General features: G+C 45.3%; 1 protein-coding gene and 1 long non-coding RNA gene across 2 annotated transcripts in view; one reads left to right on the top strand and one right to left on the bottom strand.

Annotated features, from left to right (window-relative positions):
- Window positions 1-23,013, top strand: part of adamts7 (a disintegrin-like and metallopeptidase (reprolysin type) with thrombospondin type 1 motif, 7) — a 111,178-nt gene that overhangs the window by 42,394 nt on the left and 45,771 nt on the right. The window contains exons 5-8 of the mRNA XM_072464684.1: window positions 3,102-3,185; window positions 5,752-5,876; window positions 8,178-8,327; window positions 12,915-13,058. Of these exons, the coding sequence (XP_072320785.1) occupies window positions 3,102-3,185; window positions 5,752-5,876; window positions 8,178-8,327; window positions 12,915-13,058 (503 nt within the window). The remainder of the gene's footprint in view (window positions 1-3,101; window positions 3,186-5,751; window positions 5,877-8,177; window positions 8,328-12,914; window positions 13,059-23,013) is intronic.
- Window positions 15,748-15,904, bottom strand: LOC140380784 (uncharacterized). Its single transcript, XR_011931210.1, has 2 exons — window positions 15,866-15,904; window positions 15,748-15,819 (listed from the first exon to the last, which is right to left on the bottom strand). It is a non-coding gene; the product is annotated as an uncharacterized lncRNA (long non-coding RNA).

Below are 23,013 nucleotides of genomic sequence, written 5' to 3' on the forward strand. Positions count from 1 at the left end.
ATGACCACCATCCATCCAGCCATCCATCCATCTTTTTCCGCTTATCCGGGGCCGGGTCGCGGGGGCAGTAGTACAAGCAGGGACTCCCAGACTTCCTCCTCCCCAGACACTTCTTCCAACTCCTTCAGGGGGATCCCGAGGCGTTCCCAGGCCAGCCGAGAGAACCATGGACTCGGATTTAGAGGTGCTGATTCTCATCCCAGACGCTTCACACTCGGCTGCAAACTGTCCCAGTGCATGTTGCAGGTCCGGGTTTGATGGAGCCATCAGGACAGCATCGTCTGCAAACAGCAGAGATGAGATCCTGTGGTCTCCAAACCGAACACCTTCCGAAAAAACTATGAACAGAACCGGTGACAAAGGGCAGCCCTGGCGGAGTCCAACATGCACTGGGAACAGGTCTGACTTACTGCCGGCAATGCGAACACAGCTCCTGCTCCGGTCATACAGGGACTGGACAGCCCTGAGCAAAGGGCCCCCCAAAGGACCCCGAGGGACACGGTCGAAAGCCTTCTCCAGATCCACAAAACACATGTGGACTAGTTGGGCAAACCCCCTTGAACCCTCAAGCACCCAATGGAGGGTATAGAGCTGGTCCAGTGTTCCACGACCGGGACGAAAACCACTCTGCTCCTCCTGAATCCGAGGTTCGACTATCGGTCGGATTCTCCTCTCCAGTACTCTAGAATAGACCTTACCGGGCAGGCTGAGGAGTGTGATCCCTCTGGGTAGATGGTACTCAGGGTGGAACAACAAGCTCAGTAACTTCAGCTTGGATGATGGACGAGTCAGCCTCCGAGTCCCCAGTCTCTGCTTCCTCTTTGGGAGACGTGACAGTGGGATTAAGGAGGTCCTCAAAGTATTCCTTCCACCGTCCGACGACATCCCCAGTCGAGGTGTTGGTGAAGCACTGCTCCCCCCTCCTGAGGCGTCAGACGGTTTGCCAGAATTTCTTTGGGGCCGACCGATAGTCCTCCTCCATGGCCTCCCCAAACTCCTCCCAGCCCCGGGGTTTTGCCTCTGCGACAGCACAAGCTGCGGCCCGTCTGGCCTGCCGATACCTGTCAACGGCCTCAGGAATCCAACAAGCCAAAGAGGCCTGATATGCCTCCTTCTTCAGCCTGATGACATCCCTTACTTCGGTGGTTGCCGCTGCAACAGGCACCGGCGACCTTGCGACCACCAGCAGTCGCATTGACAATGAAGGTCGAGAACATGGTCCATTCAGACACAATGTCCCCAGCTCTCCCGGAGGTGTGAGTTGAATACCCTACTGCCAGAGGGCTCCGCAAGAAGTTCCCAACAGACCCTCACAATGTGCTTGGGGCTGCTAAGTCCGTCTGGTTTCCTCCTCCGCCAGCAGATCCAACTCACCACCAGGTGGTGATCGGTTGACAGCTCTGCCGTTCAAAGACACGCGGCCGGAGGTCAGATGACACCACAACGAAGTCAATCATTGATCTCCGGCCTATGGTGTCCTGGTGCCACGTGCACTGATGGACACCCTTGTGCTTGAACATGGTGTTCGTTATGGACAATCCGTGGCTAGCACAGACGTCCAATAACTGAACACCGCTCAGGTTCAGATCGGGGAGGTTGTCGACTGCCGCCCAGATCTCTCTGCACCCGCCCCTTATGGATCCCCTGGGTCCACGGGAGGACGGCCCCCCGTCACTCGTCTGGGCTGTTCACCAGACGCTCGCCGTCAAGCACCCACCCCAGGTATGGCTCCAGGATGGGGCCCCAGTAACGGGCGACGTAACAATTCAGTTTAAATCTTTCCCGTCACTACAAGTTCACCATAGGTCCTCCCCAGGGTATTGTCTTCGGTCATCATCACATTCACTTCCACAGCTAAACAGGTGACATGATTTTAATTATTGTTTACTCTACAATTTAGAGACACTGTTTTCCCCAACACAGCCTAATATAGCGTTTAGTTCCTTGTGATATTGTCTCCTTTCCTTTCCCCTTCCCCTTCCCCGCCATGTTAGTGTCCTTGACTGGCTTATCAATCACACCCATCTGAACTCAGGGAGATGAAACCAGTGTAAAGTACTGGAGTAGTGTGTATTCTTGGCTGGATGTTCCTCACTTCCTCCTGTATGTTCTGTATCCATCTGTAACAATCATTCAGAACATAGAGAGAGTGGTACAACAAAGGTCACGCTGTGCAGTGGAAAATGAGTTCTTATTTTCTTTCACCCAGACAATACTGCATGTAACCTTGTATAACAATGAAGACTAACACAAAGATCTGGCATTATAGCCACGCTTTAGCATACTTTGGAACGTTTTATCACTGGCAGAATGAATCTCCATGGTTTTCTATTTTCTTGACTTGGTCTGCACAGAACCTCAGGAAAAGGACTTATATAGAAATAATAGCTTATGCATCTTCACATGAGGAAGCAGCCGTTATGTTCCACATCCGCTCATTGTCCTGTGTGTTTTAGCTGTGCACGGGGACAGTCCTTTGTAGTGATGACATTGGCAAGGTAATATTTGTGTGTCTGGTCCATCTTTTATTATGTGTTATTATCTATTAAAGCTGCATTACCAAATGTTTTTTTTCAGCCAAATTTCAGCCAATCAGAGAGCTTATTTCTGCTTTATTGATGGAAAAAATATGATTAGATGCAGAGCACACACAGTGGTCGAGCCTCTCCAGCTTGTGGGCACATTAGCGAGTCCTTTCAAAGTGTAATGTTTTGCTACAGAAAAATGAAACAATAAAAGATGATTGTTAACTCCCCTGACATGAACTTAAAGCAGAATAATCCCGGTAAACACTTATACATGTTTACTGCAGTTACTTTTTTGACAGCCCAAATGTTGTCATACTACAAAAAACATAACAGAAAATCCACCCAAAAAAAATACACACAATAATTATTTACCTACAAAAAATCTTGTTCCAACTACAATCTATTCAACAATATAGTAATTATTGTGACAGGCCTAACCTTATCGGGCTAAAATATAATGTATGCAGACCAAGTAAACCGAAATGATCAAAATGTGTCACTGATTTGCACTTTCCCCTTCAATAACTAAAATGTGAACCAGGACGTGCTGATTAGATGTTGTGTGTTTTGCAGGTGTCCGGCCTCTTCAGTGATGCCAGTATTGGGAATGCGATCAACATTGTGGTGGTGCGGCTCATCCTTCTGGAGCAGGAGGAGGTGAACACTGTTATGTCACACACAACGCTATTTCTATTGTCATTCTCTCATGTGACGGATTCAATTAACAGAGAATAACACATGCTGTCTTGAATACTGTAGGCTTACATCATATTTCAGGGCTCAAAAATGCGACGCAATTTCTCTCAAATGCGATGCATTCGTCAGAAAAAAGTGTTTTTGATTTGCAGCTTTTGCGATACAAAAATTCTTGTTCAATTGTAAAACCAAAGCTCCTAAAAAGCACTGATCGCTTGTCAATCGATCGTCAACAACGGCATGACACAATGTAGGACGCTGTGTTGACTTGACGAGGTGCCGCTGCCGCCGCTGCCGCTGCCGCCGCCGCCGCTGCTGCTGCCACTGCCGCCGCTGCTGCTTGCGTCTGAAAACGGGAGGAGCCACCAGGAGAACGGGAGGAGCCACCGGGAGAGCAGAGGCGATGAGGGCCTTTGACGAGCGCCGCGTCTCGCTAATCTGTTACACAATAACTATGTGTAACACGTAACTATGTGAGATTAGCGAGACGCGGCGCTCGTCAAAGGCCCTCATCGCCTCTGCTCTCCCGGTGGCTCCTCCCGCTCTCCCAGTGGCTCCTCCCGCTCTCCCAGTGGCTCCTCCCTCTCTCCCGGTGGCTCCTCCCGCTCTCCCAGTGGCTCCTCCCGCTCTCCCGGTGGCTCCTCCCGCTCTCCCAGTGGCTCCTCCCGCTCTCCCGGTGGCTCCTCCCGCTCTCCTAGTGGCTCCTCCCGCTCTCCCGGTGGCTCCTCCCGCTCTCCCGGTGGCTCCTCCCGCTCTCCCAGTGGCTCCTCCTGCTCTCCCGGTGGCTCCTCCCGCTCTCCCGGTGGCTCCTCCCGCTCTCCCGGTGGCTCCTCCCGCTCTCCCGGTGGCTCCTCTCGCTCTCCCGGTGGCTCCTCCCGCTCTCCCAGTGGCTCCTCCCGCTCTCCCAGTGGCTCCTCTCGCTCTCCCGGTGGCTCCTCCCGCTCTCCCAGTGGCTCCTCTCGCTCTCCCGGTGGCTCCTCCCGCTCTCCCGTTTTATGACTAGAACAGGCTTCTGAGAACCCGAGGATGTCGAATTCAAAGCGGTCAAACTCAGTCAAGTCCAGGACAAAACCAAGACGTGTTGTGTCTGGAACAATCCAGAGCCGTAAGAGAAGTCATTCTGATACAAACGGCTCATCGTCATGACGAGTCTGGTGGTGATATGTAACTTCTGAGTGTAAAGACAATTAATATGTAAATGAGACACATGCAAATAGTCATCTGAGTGATGATGATATGGAAGAAAGTTGTAAATAAGACCATCTGACTTGGTGTTAATTAATTTGTTCAACAACTAATTTTATTTACAAGTTTTACAAGTTAATTTGTTCAGTTTTTTTTTTTTTAATAGATTATTACATTTTAAATAAACAATCTTGTTACATCAATGGAAAATATTGATTGTTTGTCACTTTCGTGTTTTGTTATGCAACTTACCAAATTGCTGGTCATATTTGAAAAAACTTGTTTAGCAGCTGCTGCTATACAAGAGAAAAGCCTTCATCTGAGCCCTGTATTTACACTCTTAGGGACCAAAACAGCACCCAAAAACAAGAAACTGAACTGAGTTTGTTCTTCTTCTTTCCTCACCAGTGTAGGGATCTGCTGTAATTCTGTTCCCAGGGTTAAAGGAATAATAGAGGATTTTTGGCGTGTTGTGGACAGCCGAGTAGTTCTCCCACTTGTCAATCATTCCTTGCGTGCTACTGCACACCTGCAGCCTCGTTCCCAGGATAGCAGCACGTTTCCATGGCTGCACATGGCAGAGGCGAGAGGTGTGTGAGTGTGTGTGCGTGCGTGCGTGTGTGTAAAAAAGGACTAACAGTCGCTTTAGTTCTCAACTCGGCAAAAAATCCTTTCTTATTCCTTTAAGATGGGCCTGACATTAGTGTAAGATATTCCTTTATTGTCCCACATGGGGAAATTTCATTTTTTTTTTGTGGTGATTCTGAATCGCTCGATTCACATGTTTCTGTCACATCATAAACATAATAATCACTTGGATGTTTTGACTACGATAGGGCAATAAATGTTAATATTATTCATCATGATAAAAAGAGCAGACAATAATTCTCAGTGGTAGAATTTGTATAATCACAACAATGTATTATTTATTTGTTATTTCAATTTTTTTTTTAAATGAATAATGACAAAAAGGTAATCATCATTATATCACCTAAAATCTACCTACAAATGAATGCTGTCTTCTAGAGTGTTCTAGTTTTTACTGATAATAAAGGACAAGAATATACATGGAACTTATTCCTAAAATATTTAAACAATTAGTGATTGTTATAATTATCATGACATTATTGTTAAATTGCATTTATGGTCAAATTATTTGACCATTATATATAATATTTCACTTGAGTAACATTTCCATGTGGTCCCACGCCTGTCTTGCTCCTGCGGGGGGATTACCCTGCCGCTGTGCCCCTGTGACAGCCCAGAACAAATGTTATATTCTTATAATTATAGTGACACAAGTAGTTTTCATTGACAGTTCTTTTTCCTTTTGTGTGTCCAGGACGACTTAAAGATCACACACCACGCAGACAACAGCCTGAACAGCTTCTGTAAGTGGCAGAAAGGCCTGAACCTGAAGGGAGACGAGCACCCGCTGCACCACGACGTGGCCGTGCTACTCACCAGGTCCATCTGTTCTTTATTTAAGTCTAACATAGTTTTGATTGAGACCAAACTCCTTAATATTTATCTTATCATTTACAACCTCCTATTACAGATCCTTTTAAACTCCACATTTCACTGTGATTGGGTAAATGTACCTGTCACTCACTCAGAGCATGACAAAGACTGGCCAATAGGAGCATTGGGAGGGTAAAGATAAGATAAGATATTCCTTTATTGTCCCACATGGGGAAATTTCATTGGTGCAACGCAGGAAGATACAGAGGTAGATACAGAAGAACAGATCACTTATAGGAAGTCTGAAAAACACTCTCAGTAGAAGATCTCCTATAAATAAATAAAAACTCCCATAGACAAATAAATAAATAAATAAATACCATTGCATGTGATCACGACAGTAATTGCACATGAATATGTGTCACGACAGCACATAGATTGCACATGAATTTCACAGTAATTGCACATACGACAGAATTGCACATCAGTATTAGGTTAGGTCAGTATTGCGACGGGATAACGTGACGATCTCCGGGTAAGACGACTGTTCTCCGCAGTTTCATGAGTTCCTCCTTTGTGGAAACGCGGTACGGCGCCGGCCGGGGGGCGGGGCCGGAGCCGGGGGGCGGGGCCGGAGCCGGGGGGCGGGGCCGGAGCCGGGGGGCGGGGCCGGAGCCGGGGGACTCAGAGGCAAGACACATCGCCACGACACGACGAAAACACTCAATCCAGCCGAACAAAGTCAAAACAAGTTAATTTAAAGCGATTCCAGTGCGTGTCCCGATCGTTCGTGAAGTTCCTCTTTCATATAAACGTGTATATAAACGTGTACCGACGACACGCCGTACTTTAGCGCGGCCGGAGGGCGCGCGGGGGGGGGCTGGTGGGCTCGCTCGGAGCTAGCTCACGTCACAACAACACAACGAACGCAACGAAAAACGCTCAAATCCAGCCGAAAAAAGTCAAAAACAGTTGAATTAAAAAACTATTCCAGCGCGTGTCCCTATCGTACAGTAAAATAGAAAAAATATACTAACTATATTTACAAAATATAGGAGATAAAGCACAATAAGTGTGAGAAAGAAGAGAGAGCGTTTACACCGGGCTGCCAGCTGTACCAGCGCCTTATGACGAAAAGACCAGACAATCCATTTGTTCATCTCTAACACTGAGCTAATGAACACTGAGCTAATGAACACTGAGCTAATGAACACTGAGCTAATGAACACTGTGCTAATGAACACTGAGCTAATGAACACTGTGCTAATGAACGCTAATGAACACTGACCTAATGAACACTGAGCTAATGAACACTGAGCTATTGAACACTGAGCTAATGAACACTGAGCTATTGAACACTGAGCTAATGAACACTGAGCTATTGAACACTGAGCTAATGAACACCGAGCTAATGAACACTGAGCTAATGAACACTGAGCTAATGAGCACTGAGCTAATGAACACTGTGCTAATGAGCAACTCAAACAAAAGACTCCATCATGTCCAAGGATTTTGTAATTAAGAATAAATCAACCGTCAGTAAAAGTAATCTGAGGCTGGGTCATGTTTATGACATTTGAAATTGAAAAAAAAATGATGATGCACCCTTTGAAGTCATAATCATAGAATAATAATAACTCGACAAATACACTCCAAAAACCAGAGGGAATAAAAGGTCACATGCTCTGATATTTCACACTCGCTGAGGCAGACTTCAATAAGCCTCTGGGAAAATATGAATTTCATTCCAGTGTTTGTGTTATTCCTCTCACAGATCTTCAGTGTGTCATTGTTCCTCACACAGATCTTCAGTGTGTCATTATTCCTCACACAGATCTTCAGTGTGTCATTATTCCTCACACAGATCTTCAGTGTGTCATTATTCCTCACACAGATCTTCAGTGTGTCATTATTCCTCACACAGATACACTGTAACTTGGTCTGGAGGTGTCACTTCTTAGAGATAAAGAAAAAGAAGAGAGATGACAAACTGATTATTTGACATATTTAATTCCAAACTCTTCTTTAAAATGAGCTTAAGGTTCAGGTGAACTTCTAGAAGAGGCAAGAAGCTGAAAGAGCCACTAAGAGTTCATGAATGGTGATGGAACTGTAGTCCTAATGTGGCCAGGTTAGACTCATTCAAATGCAATTAAGATTTAGGTCGAATTCTTGTGGATTGTACTTCGTGATTGGAGCACGAAGCAGCAGATGTGACGAACCATGTGATTATTTAAACTGCGGCTGATTGGTGTGAAACGATGATGATACAGACGTGTGACTGTGGCTGTGTCCTCTGTGTTCCAGGAAGGACATCTGTGCGTCTCTGAACTCTCCGTGTGAGACTCTGGGCTTGTCCCACGTGGCCGGGATGTGCCAGCCTCATCGCAGCTGTAGCATCAGCGAGGACACGGGGCTCCCCCTGGCATTCACGGTGGCACACGAGCTCGGGCACAAGTACGGACACAACCCACATGCACGTGGCCCAACCCACACGCACGTGGCACCACCCACATGCACGTGGCCCAACCCACATGCACATGGCACGCACCACCCACATGCACGTGGCCCAACCCACATGCACGTGGCCCAATCCACACGCACGTGGCCCAACCCACACGCACATGACACCACCCACATGCACATGACACCACCCACATGCACATGGCCGAGGATCTTTTCAGGTTATAGACGTGAGGGAGCAAGATATTAACATTTCAAACGATTTTGATTTTATGGAAAATACTCGATATTTAGGTCAAGGTTTAAAACGATAGACTGACACAGGACTTTGATCTTGGGCTTTAGCAGAACTTCACCTTCTAAAACTGTTCCACAACGTTTCCCTCAGTGCAACCTGGATCTGATGTTTTCACGACAGTCTGCACAGCAGGGCGTGGCATTCTGAACCAGAGGTGTGATTATGCCAAAGTATGAGGAGTGAAGCAAACTGAGGGCGTGGTGCGGCGCCACAATCATAACTAATAAACTTCAAATCTAGTGCACTGAAAAACATCACATGGGTAACACGCCCAAGACATTTACTGGAGTCCATTGTTACAGTAAAACCTCGGATTTTCTGTTTTAAGGTTTTCTCTCGTCGACTCACGTAAAATGGCACAGTGCAGCACAGTTACGCACTCAGCCGTCTCAAACTGTTTTCTGAGGCTCATTGACGGAGTAATTATTAAACAGAATTCATCAAACACGTGTGAATGACGCTAAATACAACTCCAGCTATGTTTTTATGAGTAACTATGTTAATAATAATAATAATAATAATTTTTATTTATATAGCGCTTTTCAGTGACCCAAAGACGCTGAACATAATAAAAAAGGGGGGGTATTTACAGACAGGGGGGACAACACGTACAGAACACATTAATATACAGATAAAATGAACAAGACAGAAGAAGTAGAGAGAAAAAGATGGGGATGTAACAGGGGGTAGAAGTGTAGGCAATGGGGTAGAGGAGGCTAGGGGTAGGGGAGGTCATGGGCTTGGGTGAAGAGGTATGTTTTTAGGCGGGATTTGAATGTTGTGAGTGAGGGAGAGTGGCGGACAGGTTGGGGGAGGGAGTTCCAGAGTCGGGGTGCTGTTCGGGAGAATGCTCTGTCGCCAAAAGTTTTGAGTCGGGATGTTGGTGCAGCCAGGGTGAGAGAGGAGGAGGATCGGAGAGCTCGGGTGGGGCGGTGGGGGATGAGGAGGTCAGACAGGTAGGGGGGGGGCAAGGTGGTGAAGAGCTTTGAAGGTGAGGAGGAGTATTTTAAAGTTTATGCGCTGCTTGATGGGGAGAGAGTGGAGAGAGCGGAGAACGGGAGTGATGTGATCACGGGACCGGGTGTGGGTGAGGAGGCGGGCAGCGGAGTTTTGGACCATTTGGAGTCTGTGGAGGGAATGGGAGGAGATGCCAGTGAGGAGGGAGTTGCAGTAGTCAAGGCGGGAGGAGATGAAGGCATGGATGAGGGATTCAGCAGCGGGGAGGGTGAGGCAGTGTCGGATTTTGGCGATGCGGCGGAGGTGGAAGTATGAGGTCTTGACAATGTGGCTGACATGGGGAGTGAAGGAGAGGGTGGGGTCCATGATGACACCGAGATTGCGTACCAGGGTAGAGGGGGTGATGGTCGAGGTGTCGATGCTGAGTGAAAAGGGACCAGTTTTATTGAGAGTGGATTTGGTGCCAATGAGGAGGAGCTCTGTTTTGTCACTGTTCAGTTTGAGGAAGTTGAGAGTGAGCCATGATTTTATTGTAGAGATGCAGGTTTGGATGTGGCTGAGGGGAGGGTTTTGGGTGGATTTGGTGGTGAGGTATATCTGGGTGTCGTCAGCGTAGCAGTGAAAGTCCAGGTTGAGTTGGCGGAGGATGTGACCAAGGGGGAAGATGTAGCAGATGAAGAGGAGGGGGCCGAGGACTGAGCCCTGGGGGACCCCTGCGTTACTGGGGAGAGGGTGGATGAGTGACCGGAGAGGGAAATGAACTCTTGCCTGTTGGTGAGGTAGGATGTGGCCAGTCAAGTGCAGAGCCCTCAACACCCAGTTGGCGCAGCCTTTGTAGGAGGATGGAATGGTTTATAGTGTCAAAGGCTGCGCTGAGGTCTAGTAGTAACCGGATGTTGAGGGCCCCGGAGTCTGCAGAGGTGAGGAGATCGATGTTATAACATGGTTAAAGCTCAAAGTCCTTTTTGCTTTATGTGTCTCTGAAGGAACTGCGTGGCCAAACTCCAGGACTTGCCAGGCAGAAATGTTACCCAGCATGCCATTTATATAGGCTCTTTTACCTATTTTAATGTCACTGTTGTAAAGGTTACAATTTATATTACAGGGATATTCATCACCTCATAAAAGCTTCAGCCTTTATTCCACACAGTAAAAATAACACCTCAAAACAAGCTGCACTGTATCTTCATGTTTGTGACTGACTTTTTATACTGACGTTATTAAATCAAAATGTCAAAAACGAATGAACAATTTCTGATTTGTATTAATAATACACTGTATTCTTTTGATGTTGTATCTAAAATGTCCCAAGGTACAATATAAATAACTGTTTGATGTGGCGACTCGACTAAAATAATGAGTAGTTGCAGCCTTAGACTTTTGTAATAAATACAAAGGGTTGATACAAATTTTTTGTAGAAGTGGCGTGATGCATCAAAACTGTATCAAATCCATTGTAATCTATTGATTATTTTCTTCAATTAATTGAGTGATCCAATTTAAAAAAAAACACATTTTTAAAAGCTTATCAATTATTTTTTTTAATAAACGTTATATTTCTTAGGAATAAACAATTACAGATATGGAGTTGGATCCATGTCTTCCACAGAAACTTCACAGCCAGAAAAGAATATAGATATATAAATATAAATATATATATATAAAGCACTAAATGAACTGTCCCAGACGGTGTAAAGAGGTAGTAACAGTTACAGTAGCTATGAGTTCATTTGTGTTTTATGTCACGTCACTTATAAGAAACTTGTTTACTCGGTGCAACACAGATTCACATGGTTCTAATGAAATGTGCAATTGAAACAAGTAATTGAAGCAATAAAATAATAAAGCATTTTTTAAATCCAATTACTTGATGAATAATGTCAGCGCTAATATGAACTAGTTCTATTTTACAAGTTTAAAGACAGGACCTTTTTGTGAATTAGCATAATTAGCATAAATGTGTTGAACCATTATTGTTTCTTCTGTCTGTTGTGTGGCAGTGTGTGGTGTTGTGTTCTTTCCCGTGCTGACTCTCCTCTGTTGTGTTGCAGTGTGTGGTGTTGTGTTCTTTCCCGTGCTGACTCTCCTCTGTTGTGTTGCAGTGTGTAGTGTTGTGTTCTTTCCCGTGCTGACTCTCCTCTGTTGTGTTGCAGTGTGTGGTGTTGTGTTCTTTCCCGTGCTGACTCTCCTCTGTTGTGTTGCAGTGTGTGGTGTTGTGTTCTTTCCCGTGCTGACTCTCCTCTGTTGTGTTGCAGTGTGTGGTGTTGTGTTCTTTCCCGTGCTGACTCTCCTCTGTTGTGTGGCAGTGTGTGGTGTTGTGTTCTTTCCCGTGCTGACTCTCCTCTGTTGTGTTGCAGTGTGTGGTGTTGTGTTCTTTCCCGTGCTGACTCTCCTCTGTTGTGTTGCAGTGTGTGGTGTTGTGTTCTTTCCCGTGCTGACTCTCCTCTGTTGTGTGGCAGTGTGTGGTGTTGTGTTCTTTCCCGTGCTGACTCTCCTCTGTTGTGTTGCAGTGTGTGGTGTTGTGTTCTTTCCCGTGCTGACTCTCCTCTGTTGTGTTGCAGTGTGTGGTGTTGTGTTCTTTCCCGTGCTGACTCTCCTCTGTTGTGTGGCAGTGTGTGGTGTTGTGTTCTTTCCCGTGCTGACTCTCCTCTGTTGTGTTGCAGTGTGTGGTGTTGTGTTCTTTCCCGTGCTGACTCTCCTCTGTTGTGTTGCAGTGTGTGGTGTTGTGTTCTTTCCCGTGCTGACTCTCCTCTGTTGTGTTGCAGTGTGTGGTGTTGTGTTCTTTCCCGTGCTGACTCTCCTCTGTTGTGTGGCAGTGTGTGGTGTTGTGTTCTTTCCCGTGCTGACTCTCCTCTGTTGTGTTGCAGTGTGTGGTGTTGTGTTCTTTCCCGTGCTGACTCTCCTCTGTTGTGTTGCAGTGTGTGGTGTTGTGTTCTTTCCCGTGCTGACTCTCCTCTGTTGTGTTGCAGTGTGTGGTGTTGTGTTCTTTCCCGTGCTGACTCTCCTCTGTTGTGTGGCAGTGTGTGGTGTTGTGTTCTTTCCCGTGCTGACTCTCCTCTGTTGTGTTGCAGTGTGTGATGTTGTGTTCTTTCCCGTGCTGACTCTCCTCTGTTGTGTGGCAGTGTGTGGTGTTGTGTTCTTTCCCGTGCTGACTCTCCTCTGTTGTGTGGCAGTGTGTGGTGTTGTGTTCTTTCCCGTGCTGACTCTCCTCTGTTGTGTTGCAGTGTGTGGTGTTGTGTTCTTTCCCGTGCTGACTCTCCTCTGTTGTGTGGCAGTGTGTGGTGTTGTGTTCTTTCCCGTGCTGACTCTCCTCTGTTGTGTTGCAGCTTTGGGATCCAGCACGACGGCAGTGGGAACGAGTGCGAGTCTGTGGGCAAGAGGCCATTTGTCATGTCTCCTCAGCTGCTGTACGGGACGTCTCTGCCCAAGTGGTCCTCCTGCAGCAGACAGTACATCACACGCTTCCTCGAGTAGGTCTCACACAGCACAACACACTATGGGCCAGTCCATTGGTTCTCAAACTTAGCGCTGTGACCCAAAAATGTTTTTTTTAATGAATTTTGTAAAGTTGCATGAATTGAAGTGAATGACTGTTTGGACGCTGCTCCTCTCGGTGCAGCTCAGCAGGGAAGGCTGCCTGAGAGCCCAGTTCCTCCACATACACATAAAACACCTACTTATGCTCAAAACTGTAAATGCTAAAAGTCTTAAGGATGTTTATGAGTTTGGTCAGTTTGTCTAAAGGATAAATGGCTTATATAAACCTGGGTGGATTTCACACAAAGCAGATGCGAGGAAACTGTTTCCCCTGATTCTTTGGAAAGCGTAAAAAAGAATTAGCTGACTAATGCTATGTTGCTTATGCGTTGACACTATTCCCTTTCCATGCGCCTTCGTGTGCGCCGTATTTCTAGGGCTGTCATCCATGAAGCAGAGTGAATTCCTCATTCGGTGCAAGCTCTCTCTGCAGAGCACATTTCTGACCCTTCTGCGTGACACCAGCGTGTGGACGCATCATTGCACAGATGAAATGGAGTTGCCCCACCAAAGTCAAACTTTTGCCTGTCACTAACAGCATTACGATAGCTTAAATGTACAGGCAAAAAGGCTATTTTTCACTTCAGCCTAGAAGACCTAACTCACCACCAAATCCATGTTCACTGCTACACCAGGGCCATCTGCTCCCCAGCCTCAGTCAACACTCCCAAGTTACTCCTCCCCACAGCACGGTGCACCTCCTCTGCTCCCAATCAGCGCCCTCCCTGCCCCATTTAAACCCTCATGCCGTACTGCAACCCACAACCTCCCCTTCTCCTCCTCTGCATCCCTCTCATCGCCCTCATCACCTCTACCCTCTCCTCATATCTACCACCTCCTCCCCTTCTCCTCCTCTGCATCCCTCTCATCGCCCTCATCATCTCTACCCTCTCCTCATATCTACACCACCTCCAACAGCAGAATGATGTTTTTTTTTGCTATACAACAAAGCTGGATTGTGAATATAAAAGCCAAGTTAGCGTCCATTCTTTGAGGAGATGAATGTGTTTAAAGAAGTGTTGTCACAATACTGCATTTCAAACTCTATTTTGGCTTGATACTGTAAGATCATTGTAAAACTGTTCAGGAAACGTCACATTTTGTATTGTGATATTTTTGTTTCATAATTGGTCAAATGAGGTAAATTTGATTTTCTATACTTTTGACAATCCAAGTTTACACTGGTGGTGGCAAGCGCACATGTGCAATGCCCTTACCCACTGTACCACCGGTGAAACACAGATTCAGTTAAAGGTTGAACATGAGAAACTAGAGAAATACCAAGGCCTCAGAGGAGCTGGAGAAGGCCTGGAGCGTGAAGGTGTCTGTGGTGCCCGTAGTGACCGGAACACTTGAGGCAGTGACCCCCAAACCGGAGGAATGACCCCAAACTGGAGGAATGACTCGAGCAGATCCCAGGAAAAACATCAGAAATCTCAGTCCTGAAAAGTGCAGTGCAGGAACAGCAAGCGGTGTGTGTGTGTGTGTGTGTGTGTGTGCGTGCGTGTCTTCTGTGCGGGGCGTGCAGAGTGTTGCACAGTGGTTTTGACTTTACTAGAACATGTGTGAAACGTCTGAACACTGGATGTGCCCCAGTTTCTCTGCTGCATCTGGAATTCATTGAGTGGGAGTCCGGCTACGAGAGGCTATTGTGTACGTGATGTGTCTGTGGACAGAAGCCAAAGCCCAGGCCAGTGTGCACACGTGAGAGAGCTACTGCTTTAAGAGTCTGCTGGACCCAACATGGTGCAACAGTGCCCTATTCTGACAAAGGCTTTATGTTTAAAATATTACATTACTTGAACATTTATGTTTCTTGCACTGCTCCTTCAGAGATATAGATTATATTCTATTTACACGTGTGATATAATTCTGTTTACTATTACAGAGGTCAAACATTTCCTGTAGTTCTTGACCAGCTTTGCAGCAGGGATGTCCCACTCCTCCAGACAGATCTTCTCTAGATCTGTCAGGTTCTGGGGCTGTTGCTGAGCAACACAGAGGTTCAGTTCCCTCCAAAGATTTTTTATTGGATTTAGGTTTGGAGACTGGCGAGGCCACTCCAGAACCTTGATATGCTTCTTAAGGAGTCACTTAAGGTGAACGGGTCATTGTCATGTTTGAAGACCCAGCCACGACCCATCTTCAATGCTCTGACTGAGGGAAGGAGATTGTTAATCAAAATCTCACAATTCATGGCCCCATTCTTTCTCTCCTTAATACAGAGCAGTCGTTTTGTCCCCTGTGCAGAAAAGCACCCACAAAGCATGATGTTTCCTCCCCCATGCTGCACAGTAAAGATGGTGTTCTTGGGATGGTCCTCATCCTTCTTCTTCCTCCAAACACGGCGAGTGGAATTTTATACCAAAAAGTCATATTTTGGTCTCATCTGACCACATGACTTCCTCCCATGACTCCTCAGGATCATCCAGATGGCAAACTTCAGACGGCCTGGACATGTGCTGACTTCAGCAGGAGAACCTTCTGTGCGATGCATGATTTTAAACCATGACAGTGTAGTGTATTCCCGATAGTAACCTTGAACCTGTGGTCCCAGCTCTCTTCAGGTCCTTGATCATCTCCTCCTGTGTAGGTCTGGGCTGATTCCTCACCTTTCCTATCATCATTGAGACCCCACGAGGTGAGATCTTACATGGAGCCCCAGTTCGAGGGGGATTGACAGTCATCTTTAGCCTCTTCCATGTTCTAACAAATGCTCCAACAGTTGATCTTTTTTCACCAAGCTGCTTTCTAATTGCCCTGAAGTGCTTTCCAGTCTACAGTTCAGTCTCTGGGGTCCTTTGACAGCTCTTTAGTCTTGCCCATGGTAGTAGATGGAGTCTGACTGATTGTGGGGTGGACAGGGGTTTATGCAGATAACAAGCTCAGACAGGTTCTACTCATTTAGATTAATAAGTGGAGTAGAGGTAAAAAACTTGCAGCATTAACATACAAATACATGTTTTAAAACTCATATATTGTGATAACTGGCATTCAAAAGCGCTGCCTGTGTGGGAGATGTTTCAGTCATGCCTCATATCCAGGCAAAGAAAGAAGTGAGCGGTTCACAGAAGAGGAGACGCTTGTTGTAAAACAGCAAGAAAGAGCTTTGTTATGATTGTTCAATGGAGTTTTGATTTCACAATAAAGAGCCTGGTTTAGTTTTGTGCTATGCTGAATGGAGCAAATGACCACAGGCTTCTCCAAAGTCCAAACCGGGGCCAGAACCTGGAGACGCTGAGCACTGAATGCACCACAGTCCGTGCAGCACGCTTTTGTTTTGTAAAACTCATGTTTGCGTGTATATGTCACTCTTGTTGTCCCGCCTCTCGCTCCCCGTCTTGGACCACTAGACAGGCCGTCTTTTGTGCACTTGGCCCCGGGCTCCTGCGTTTCAAGTGGCTCCGTAGGTGTTAGATTATGAGGAATGTGAGAAGTCGCACTGAGCTGACTGAAGATGCAGATTCAGTTCACTTTATTCGGCAGCTCTGGGGCAAACATTTAAACAATAAAAGTTTAGTTCAGACACCTAAAGAATTAACAAAGTGCATTTTACAGTGGATATTTCTTACACTTACATTAGGGTTACAACAAGATAATGGATTCATTGCAACTAATCGATTATTTAAATAATTGTCAACTGATTTAGAAATGAAAGAATCATTAACTGTCACAGCATTGATGTCCCTGTGACTTTAGCAAACAAAATGGACGGATAAAAACAGCTAGAAAAAGCAATTATATATTTAAAAGAGCACTTAATTACTTTATCTCATACTTAACTTTATCTGTACTTTTTATCTGTAACAAAACTGAGCACTTCTCACACCATTCACAGTTACATTTAATGTGTGTGGATACTTAGTTTAGTGTTTTGTGGGAATGATTGTGTAATAATGGAACAGCGTTAGGCAGCGCGGCTCTTCCCAGAAGCCGCTTTGTGTGCGCGCTCTTTTGAACCCCGCCCGCTCCAGTCCTGGGGCACTCATGAGGAACAGTTTAATTGCTGATTGTCAATATTCCACACTGTGAAGTCACATCAGATTCATGTCTCCTGCTGGGGCCAAACACTCAGGCTCTTTTCACTCAGCGTTATTTTCAGCTAATGTGTCAAACCAAACTTATACATTCGATCAGTCTAAATGAGACGCTCCTTTTATTGCCTCTTTATCATCGTGACCAGGGCACTATGGATGAAAAGCCTTTTGGCCAATTCAGGCCATGTTTTTTCTCAAGTGTTTTATGACATTGCACTGTCCCCGTTCAAATAAACTAATCAAATCTAATTTGGTTTGTGTTTCTGTTTAGTTGCAGATTGTGGTTGTTTTATCCACATGTTTTTTGGACAAAAAAGTATGACTAATAATCATATTTTCAATCTGAAGTTACTGGACTGAGAAGCTGGAATATTAGTTATAACCTAAAACCTCTTTTGTACATGAATTGTATATGAATCATGGTTGTAATAAGCTTTTGGTAATAAGCGTGTTATTAAGTACCATAGACATATTGTTTTTGTTTAATAACTTTAGGCATGTACAAAAATGTCCTAACAACATATTAATAAGCTTTGATTAGAGTTTATAGATATTTAAGTGTTAATTAATGTCTGATTAGAAGGAGAATAAGGTTTATGCAGAGTAAGACATTAAACAAATGAACCCCAAACAAATCACTTGTATGAAATCAGCAGTTTAATATGTGTACTCTATAAAGTATCACCAGACTCAGACATGCATGTCCTTTTTTAACAGTTTTTTAAGAATTCCCAGGCGGGCCAGCCTTAATATGAAAACTCTTCTTAACTGGCCTGGACTTGTGACTCAGACTTGAACCTTATTTTAATGACTTGGGAGAACAAAGCAGACTTGAGCGTGACTCAAATATGCAACATTGCTGTAGCTACATTATGTATCTCCAGCGTAAGAGAGTTATGAAAGTTATTTGCACGTTCAAACTGAATACTGAAGGATACATTAAAGAGGACAGGTGGGTTCTAAAGGCGCTTGTACACCTCTGATGTGTGGCTTGGATGGAGTTGCCGGGTACAGGAGATGTGGAAGGGGAGAGTCAGGAGAGGTTAAAGTCTGACACATAACGAGAGACCCGAGGCGAGTGTGAAGGCAAGAAGGAAAGTGCAGCAGCAAGAAAGAAGGTTTGCAGGGTTGACTTGAAAAGAAAAACTAAATATGTCGCCACAATAATTAATAAAAGTAAAAATGAAATGTCTTCATTGGATATGTATAAAATATACCCACTTATTTCAATCTGGACGGGCTCCAAAAGAGACAAGCATTGAGGAGAATGAAAGCGTTAGAGACTGAGGTGCAGAGTTCTGTTCCTCCGGGGCCTGGACTGGTTCAAATAAAAAGGACAGAGAAAGTGAAAACTGGTCTTTTGCGCTGCTGTCAGGAGTTTGCTCGATTGTGTCCATGGCAGGAGTTTTAAGGCCCAAATACATAGTTCTGAAGTGGAGTGAGATGGTTGTGTTAAAAGCAGTCTGGAGGGCTTTATTGATCTCAGTCCAATATTTCTGGGAAACTGTCCAAACACATGGTAATGGTGAGACTCCTGGCAACTACAAAACACAAACTCAGTGTGAGACAAAGCCTTTTTTATTATTTTATCTTATGTCTGCCTCCTAAATCCGTTATCTGTTATTCTTCTGTAGTATCCTTCCCTTGTTTCCTCTGAGCTTTGGGACACTAGGGACCGTGTGTAGCCTGTGCTCTTACTGGGTTTAACAAAGGAACTACAGCTGAGCCTGTCCTGCCAGAGCCTTCACCTGCCAGAGCCGTCACCTGCCAGAGCCTTTACCTGCAGGAGAAACACCAGCTCAGGCTCAGGACTGTCTGCAGGTGCTGGGCTTTGGAAGGTTTAAACCAACTGCATTTAGTCGTTTTGAACTGGCAACCCAAATGAGAGACTCATGTGGGGTTTTCTGATTGGAGAATTGTCTTGAGAACCAAAACACCAAATTATAACATGAACAACGTGGACATCATGGCCAATGTTTATGTAATTAAGAATAAATCCAGATTAAAATAGTTATCAGCAGATTTGCACATGTTTAACTCACAGATTCAATTCAAAATCTCACATACAGTTCCTATGTATGTGTAGGTGACAGCTGAAGAATCGAGGAATTGAGGAAATGAGGAGAGGAAGATAAGATAAGATATTGGAAGACAAAATGAGGGATTTGTCTCCAAGCTCGTTCAGTAGTATTATTATGATGCATGTGTTTCTGCTCCTCGCTGTGCTGAATATAGCACTGTGTAAAGAGTTCAAAAGAGCTTTTATTGAACTCGTAATACACTCAGTAATACACTCAGAGAAGTAGCTTGTGGTAACATCAAAAGTGTGTCCTGTGCCATTTTCTTCATTTTAACTAACTGAAAAGTAAAAAAAAAAAAAAAATCTGATAATAAAGAGCTCAACAGTCCCACCCACTTTGAGGTTTGTTGTGCTCAGTAAGTCAATAAAGTAAAGTTATCATTCATTTTTACCTTAAGGATTTAGTAAATGTATATATTATATAATACTAGGCTACGGAGGCTAAGCCGCTCTGTGGCAACTCATGTCCATAACGCGGTTGTTTTCAGTCAAAAAGCACATGATTGTTTTAATAAATTAGCGGTTTATTAAGTTTTAGAAACAGATTTTAAATAAAATGATAGGTTTTGTGCTTATTACTGGGCACATACAGCAGCTGATTAGCCACTGACTTTTTTCAATATCCATTTTCATTCGTTCTCATGCGTTTGATGCGTTCTCATGCGTTTGATGCGTTCTCATGCGTTTTGATGCGTTCCCATGCGTTCTGATGTGTTCCAATGTGTTCCGATGTGTTCCAATGTGTTCCGATGCGTTCTCATGCGTTCTGATGCGTTCTGATGTGTTCTCATGCGTTTGATGCGTTCTCATGCATTCTGATGTGTTCTCATGCGTTTTGATGCGTTCTCATGCGTTCCGATGTGTTCTCATGTGTTCTCATGCGTTTGATGCGTTCTCATGCGTTCCGATGTGTTCTCATGTGTTCTCATGCGTTTGATGCGTTCTCATGCGTTCCGATGTGTTCTCATGCGTTCTCATGCGTTTGATGCGTTCTCATGCGTTTTGATGCGTTCTCATGCGTTCTGATGTGTTCTCATGCGTTTGATGCGTTCTCATGCGTTCTGATGTGTTCTCATGCGTTTCATGCGTTCTCATGCATTCTGATGTGTTCTCATGCGTTTTGATGCGTTCTCATGCGTTCCGATGTGTTCTGATGTGTTCTCATGCGTTTGATGCGTTCTGATGTGTTCTCATGCGCTTTGATGCGTTCTCATGCGTTCCGATGTGTTCTGATGTGTTCTCATGCGTTTGATGCGTTCTCATGCATTTTGATGCGTTCTCATGCGTTCTGATGTGTTCTCATGCGTTTTGATGCGTTCTCATGCGTTCCGATGTGTTCTCATGCGTTTCATGCGTTTGATGCGTTCTCATGCGTTTTGATGCGTTCTCATGCGTTCCGATGTGTTCTCATGTGTTCTCATGCGTTCCGATGTGTTCTCATGTGTTCTCATGCGTTTGATGCGTTCTCATGCGTTCCGATGTGTTCTCATGCGTTCTCATGCGTTTGATGCGTTCTCATGCGTTTTGATGCGTTCTCATGCGTTCTGATGTGTTCTCATGCGTTTGATGTGTTCTCATGCGTTCTGATGTGTTCTCATGCGTTTCATGCGTTCTCATGCATTCTGATGTGTTCTCATGCGTTTTGATGCGTTCTCATGCGTTCCGATGTGTTCTGATGTGTTCTCATGCGTTCTGATGTGTTCTCATGCGCTTTGATGCGTTCTCATGCGTTCCGATGTGTTCTGATGTGTTCTCATGCGCTTTGATGCGTTCTCATGCGTTCTGATGTGTTCTCATGCGTTTGATGCGTTCTGATGTGTTCTCATGCGTTTGATGCGTTCTGATGTGTTCTCATGCGTTTGATGCGTTCTCATGCGTTTGATGCGTTCTCATGCATTCTGATGTGTTCTCATGCGTTCTGATGTGTTCTCATGCGTTCTGATGTGTTCTCATGCGTTCCGATGTGTTCTGATGTGTTCTCATGCGTTTGATGCGTTCACATGCGTTCCGATGTGTTCTCATGCGTTCTCATGCGTTTGATGCGTTCTCATGCGTTTTGATGCGTTCTCATGCGTTCTGATGGGTTCTCATGCGTTTGATGCGTTCTCATGCGTTCTGATGTGTTCTCATGCGTTTCATGCGTTCTCATTTATTCTGATGTGTTCTCATGCGTTTTGATGCGTTCTCATGCGTTCCGATGTGTTCTGATGTGTTCTCATGCGTTTGATGCGTTCTGATGTGTTCTCATGCGTTTGATGCGTTCTCATGCATTCTGATGTGTTCTCATGCGTTTGATGCGTTCTCATGCGTTCCGATGTGTTCTGATGTGTTCTCATGCGTTTGATGCGTTCTGATGTGTTCTCATGCGTTTGATGAGTTCTCATGCGTTTGATGCGTTCTCATGCATTCTGATGTGTTCTCATGCGTTTTGATGCGTTCTCATGCGTTCTGATGTGTTCTCATGCGTTCCGATGTGTTTTCATGCGTTCTCATGCGTTTGATGCGTTCTCATGCGTTTTGATGCGTTCTCATGCGTTCTGATGTGTTCTCATGCGTTTGATGCGTTCTCATGCGTTCCGATGTGTTCTCATGTGTTCTCATGCGTTTTGATGCGTTCTCATGCGTTCCGATGTGTTCTGATGTGTTCTCATGCGTTTGATGCGTTCTGATGTGTTCTCATGTGTTTGATGCGTTCTCATGCGTACTGATGTGTTCTCATGCGTTTGATGCGTTCTCATGCGTTTGATGCGTTCTCATGCGTTCTGATGTGTTCTCATGCGTTTTGATGCGTTCTCATGCGTTCCGATGTGTTCTCATGCGTTCTCATGCGTTCCGATGTGTTCTCATGCGTTCTCATGCGTTCCGATGTGTTCTGATGTGTTCTCATGCGTTTGATGCGTTCTCATGCGTTCTGATGTGTTCTCATGCGTTTGATGCGTTCTTATGCGTTCTGATGTGTTCCGATGTGTTCCGATGTGTTTCCATGCGTTCTGATGCGTTCTGATGTGTTGTCATACGTTTAATGCGTTCTCATGCGTTCTGATGTGTTCAAATGTGTTCCCATGCGTTCTGATGCGTTCTCATGCGTTCTGATGTGTCCCAATGTGTTCCGATGTGTTCCGATGTGTTCCGATGTGTCCCAATGTGTTCCGATGTGTTCTCATGCGTTTGATGCGTTCTCATGCGTTCTGATGTGTTCTCATGCGTTTGATGCGTTCTCATGCGTTCCGATGTGTTCTGATGCGTTCTCATGCGTTCTGATGTGTTCTCATGCGTTTGATGCGTTCTCATGCGTTCTGATGTGTTCCAATGTGTTCCGATGTGTTCCGATGTGTTCTCATGTGTTCTCCTGTGTTCCGATGTGTTCCGATGTGTTCCGATGTGTTCTCATGTGTTCCGATGTGTTCTCATGTGTTCCGATGTGTTCCGATGTGTTCTCATGTGTTCCGATGTGTCCCAATGTATTCCGTGTGTTCCGATGTGTTCCGATGTGTTCTCATGTGTTCCGATGTGTTCCGATGTGTCCCAATGTGTTCCGTGTGTTCCGATGTGTTCCGATGTGTTCTCATGTGTTCCGATGTGTTCCGATGTGTCCCGATGTGTTCCGATGTGTTCCGATGTGTTCTCATGTGTTCCGATGTGTTCCGATGTGTTCTCATGTGTTCCGATGTGTTCCGATGTGTTCCGATCTGTCCCAATGTGTTCCGATGTGTTCTCATGTGTTCCGATGTGTTCTCATGTGTTCCGATGTGTTCTCATGTGTTCCGATGT

Source organism: Eucyclogobius newberryi, unplaced genomic scaffold (assembly GCF_026437365.1).
Source record: "Eucyclogobius newberryi isolate DKJ021-1_F unplaced genomic scaffold, fEucNew1.0.hap1 SCAF_5, whole genome shotgun sequence".
NCBI classification, from domain to species: domain Eukaryota; kingdom Metazoa; phylum Chordata; class Actinopteri; order Gobiiformes; family Gobiidae; genus Eucyclogobius; species Eucyclogobius newberryi.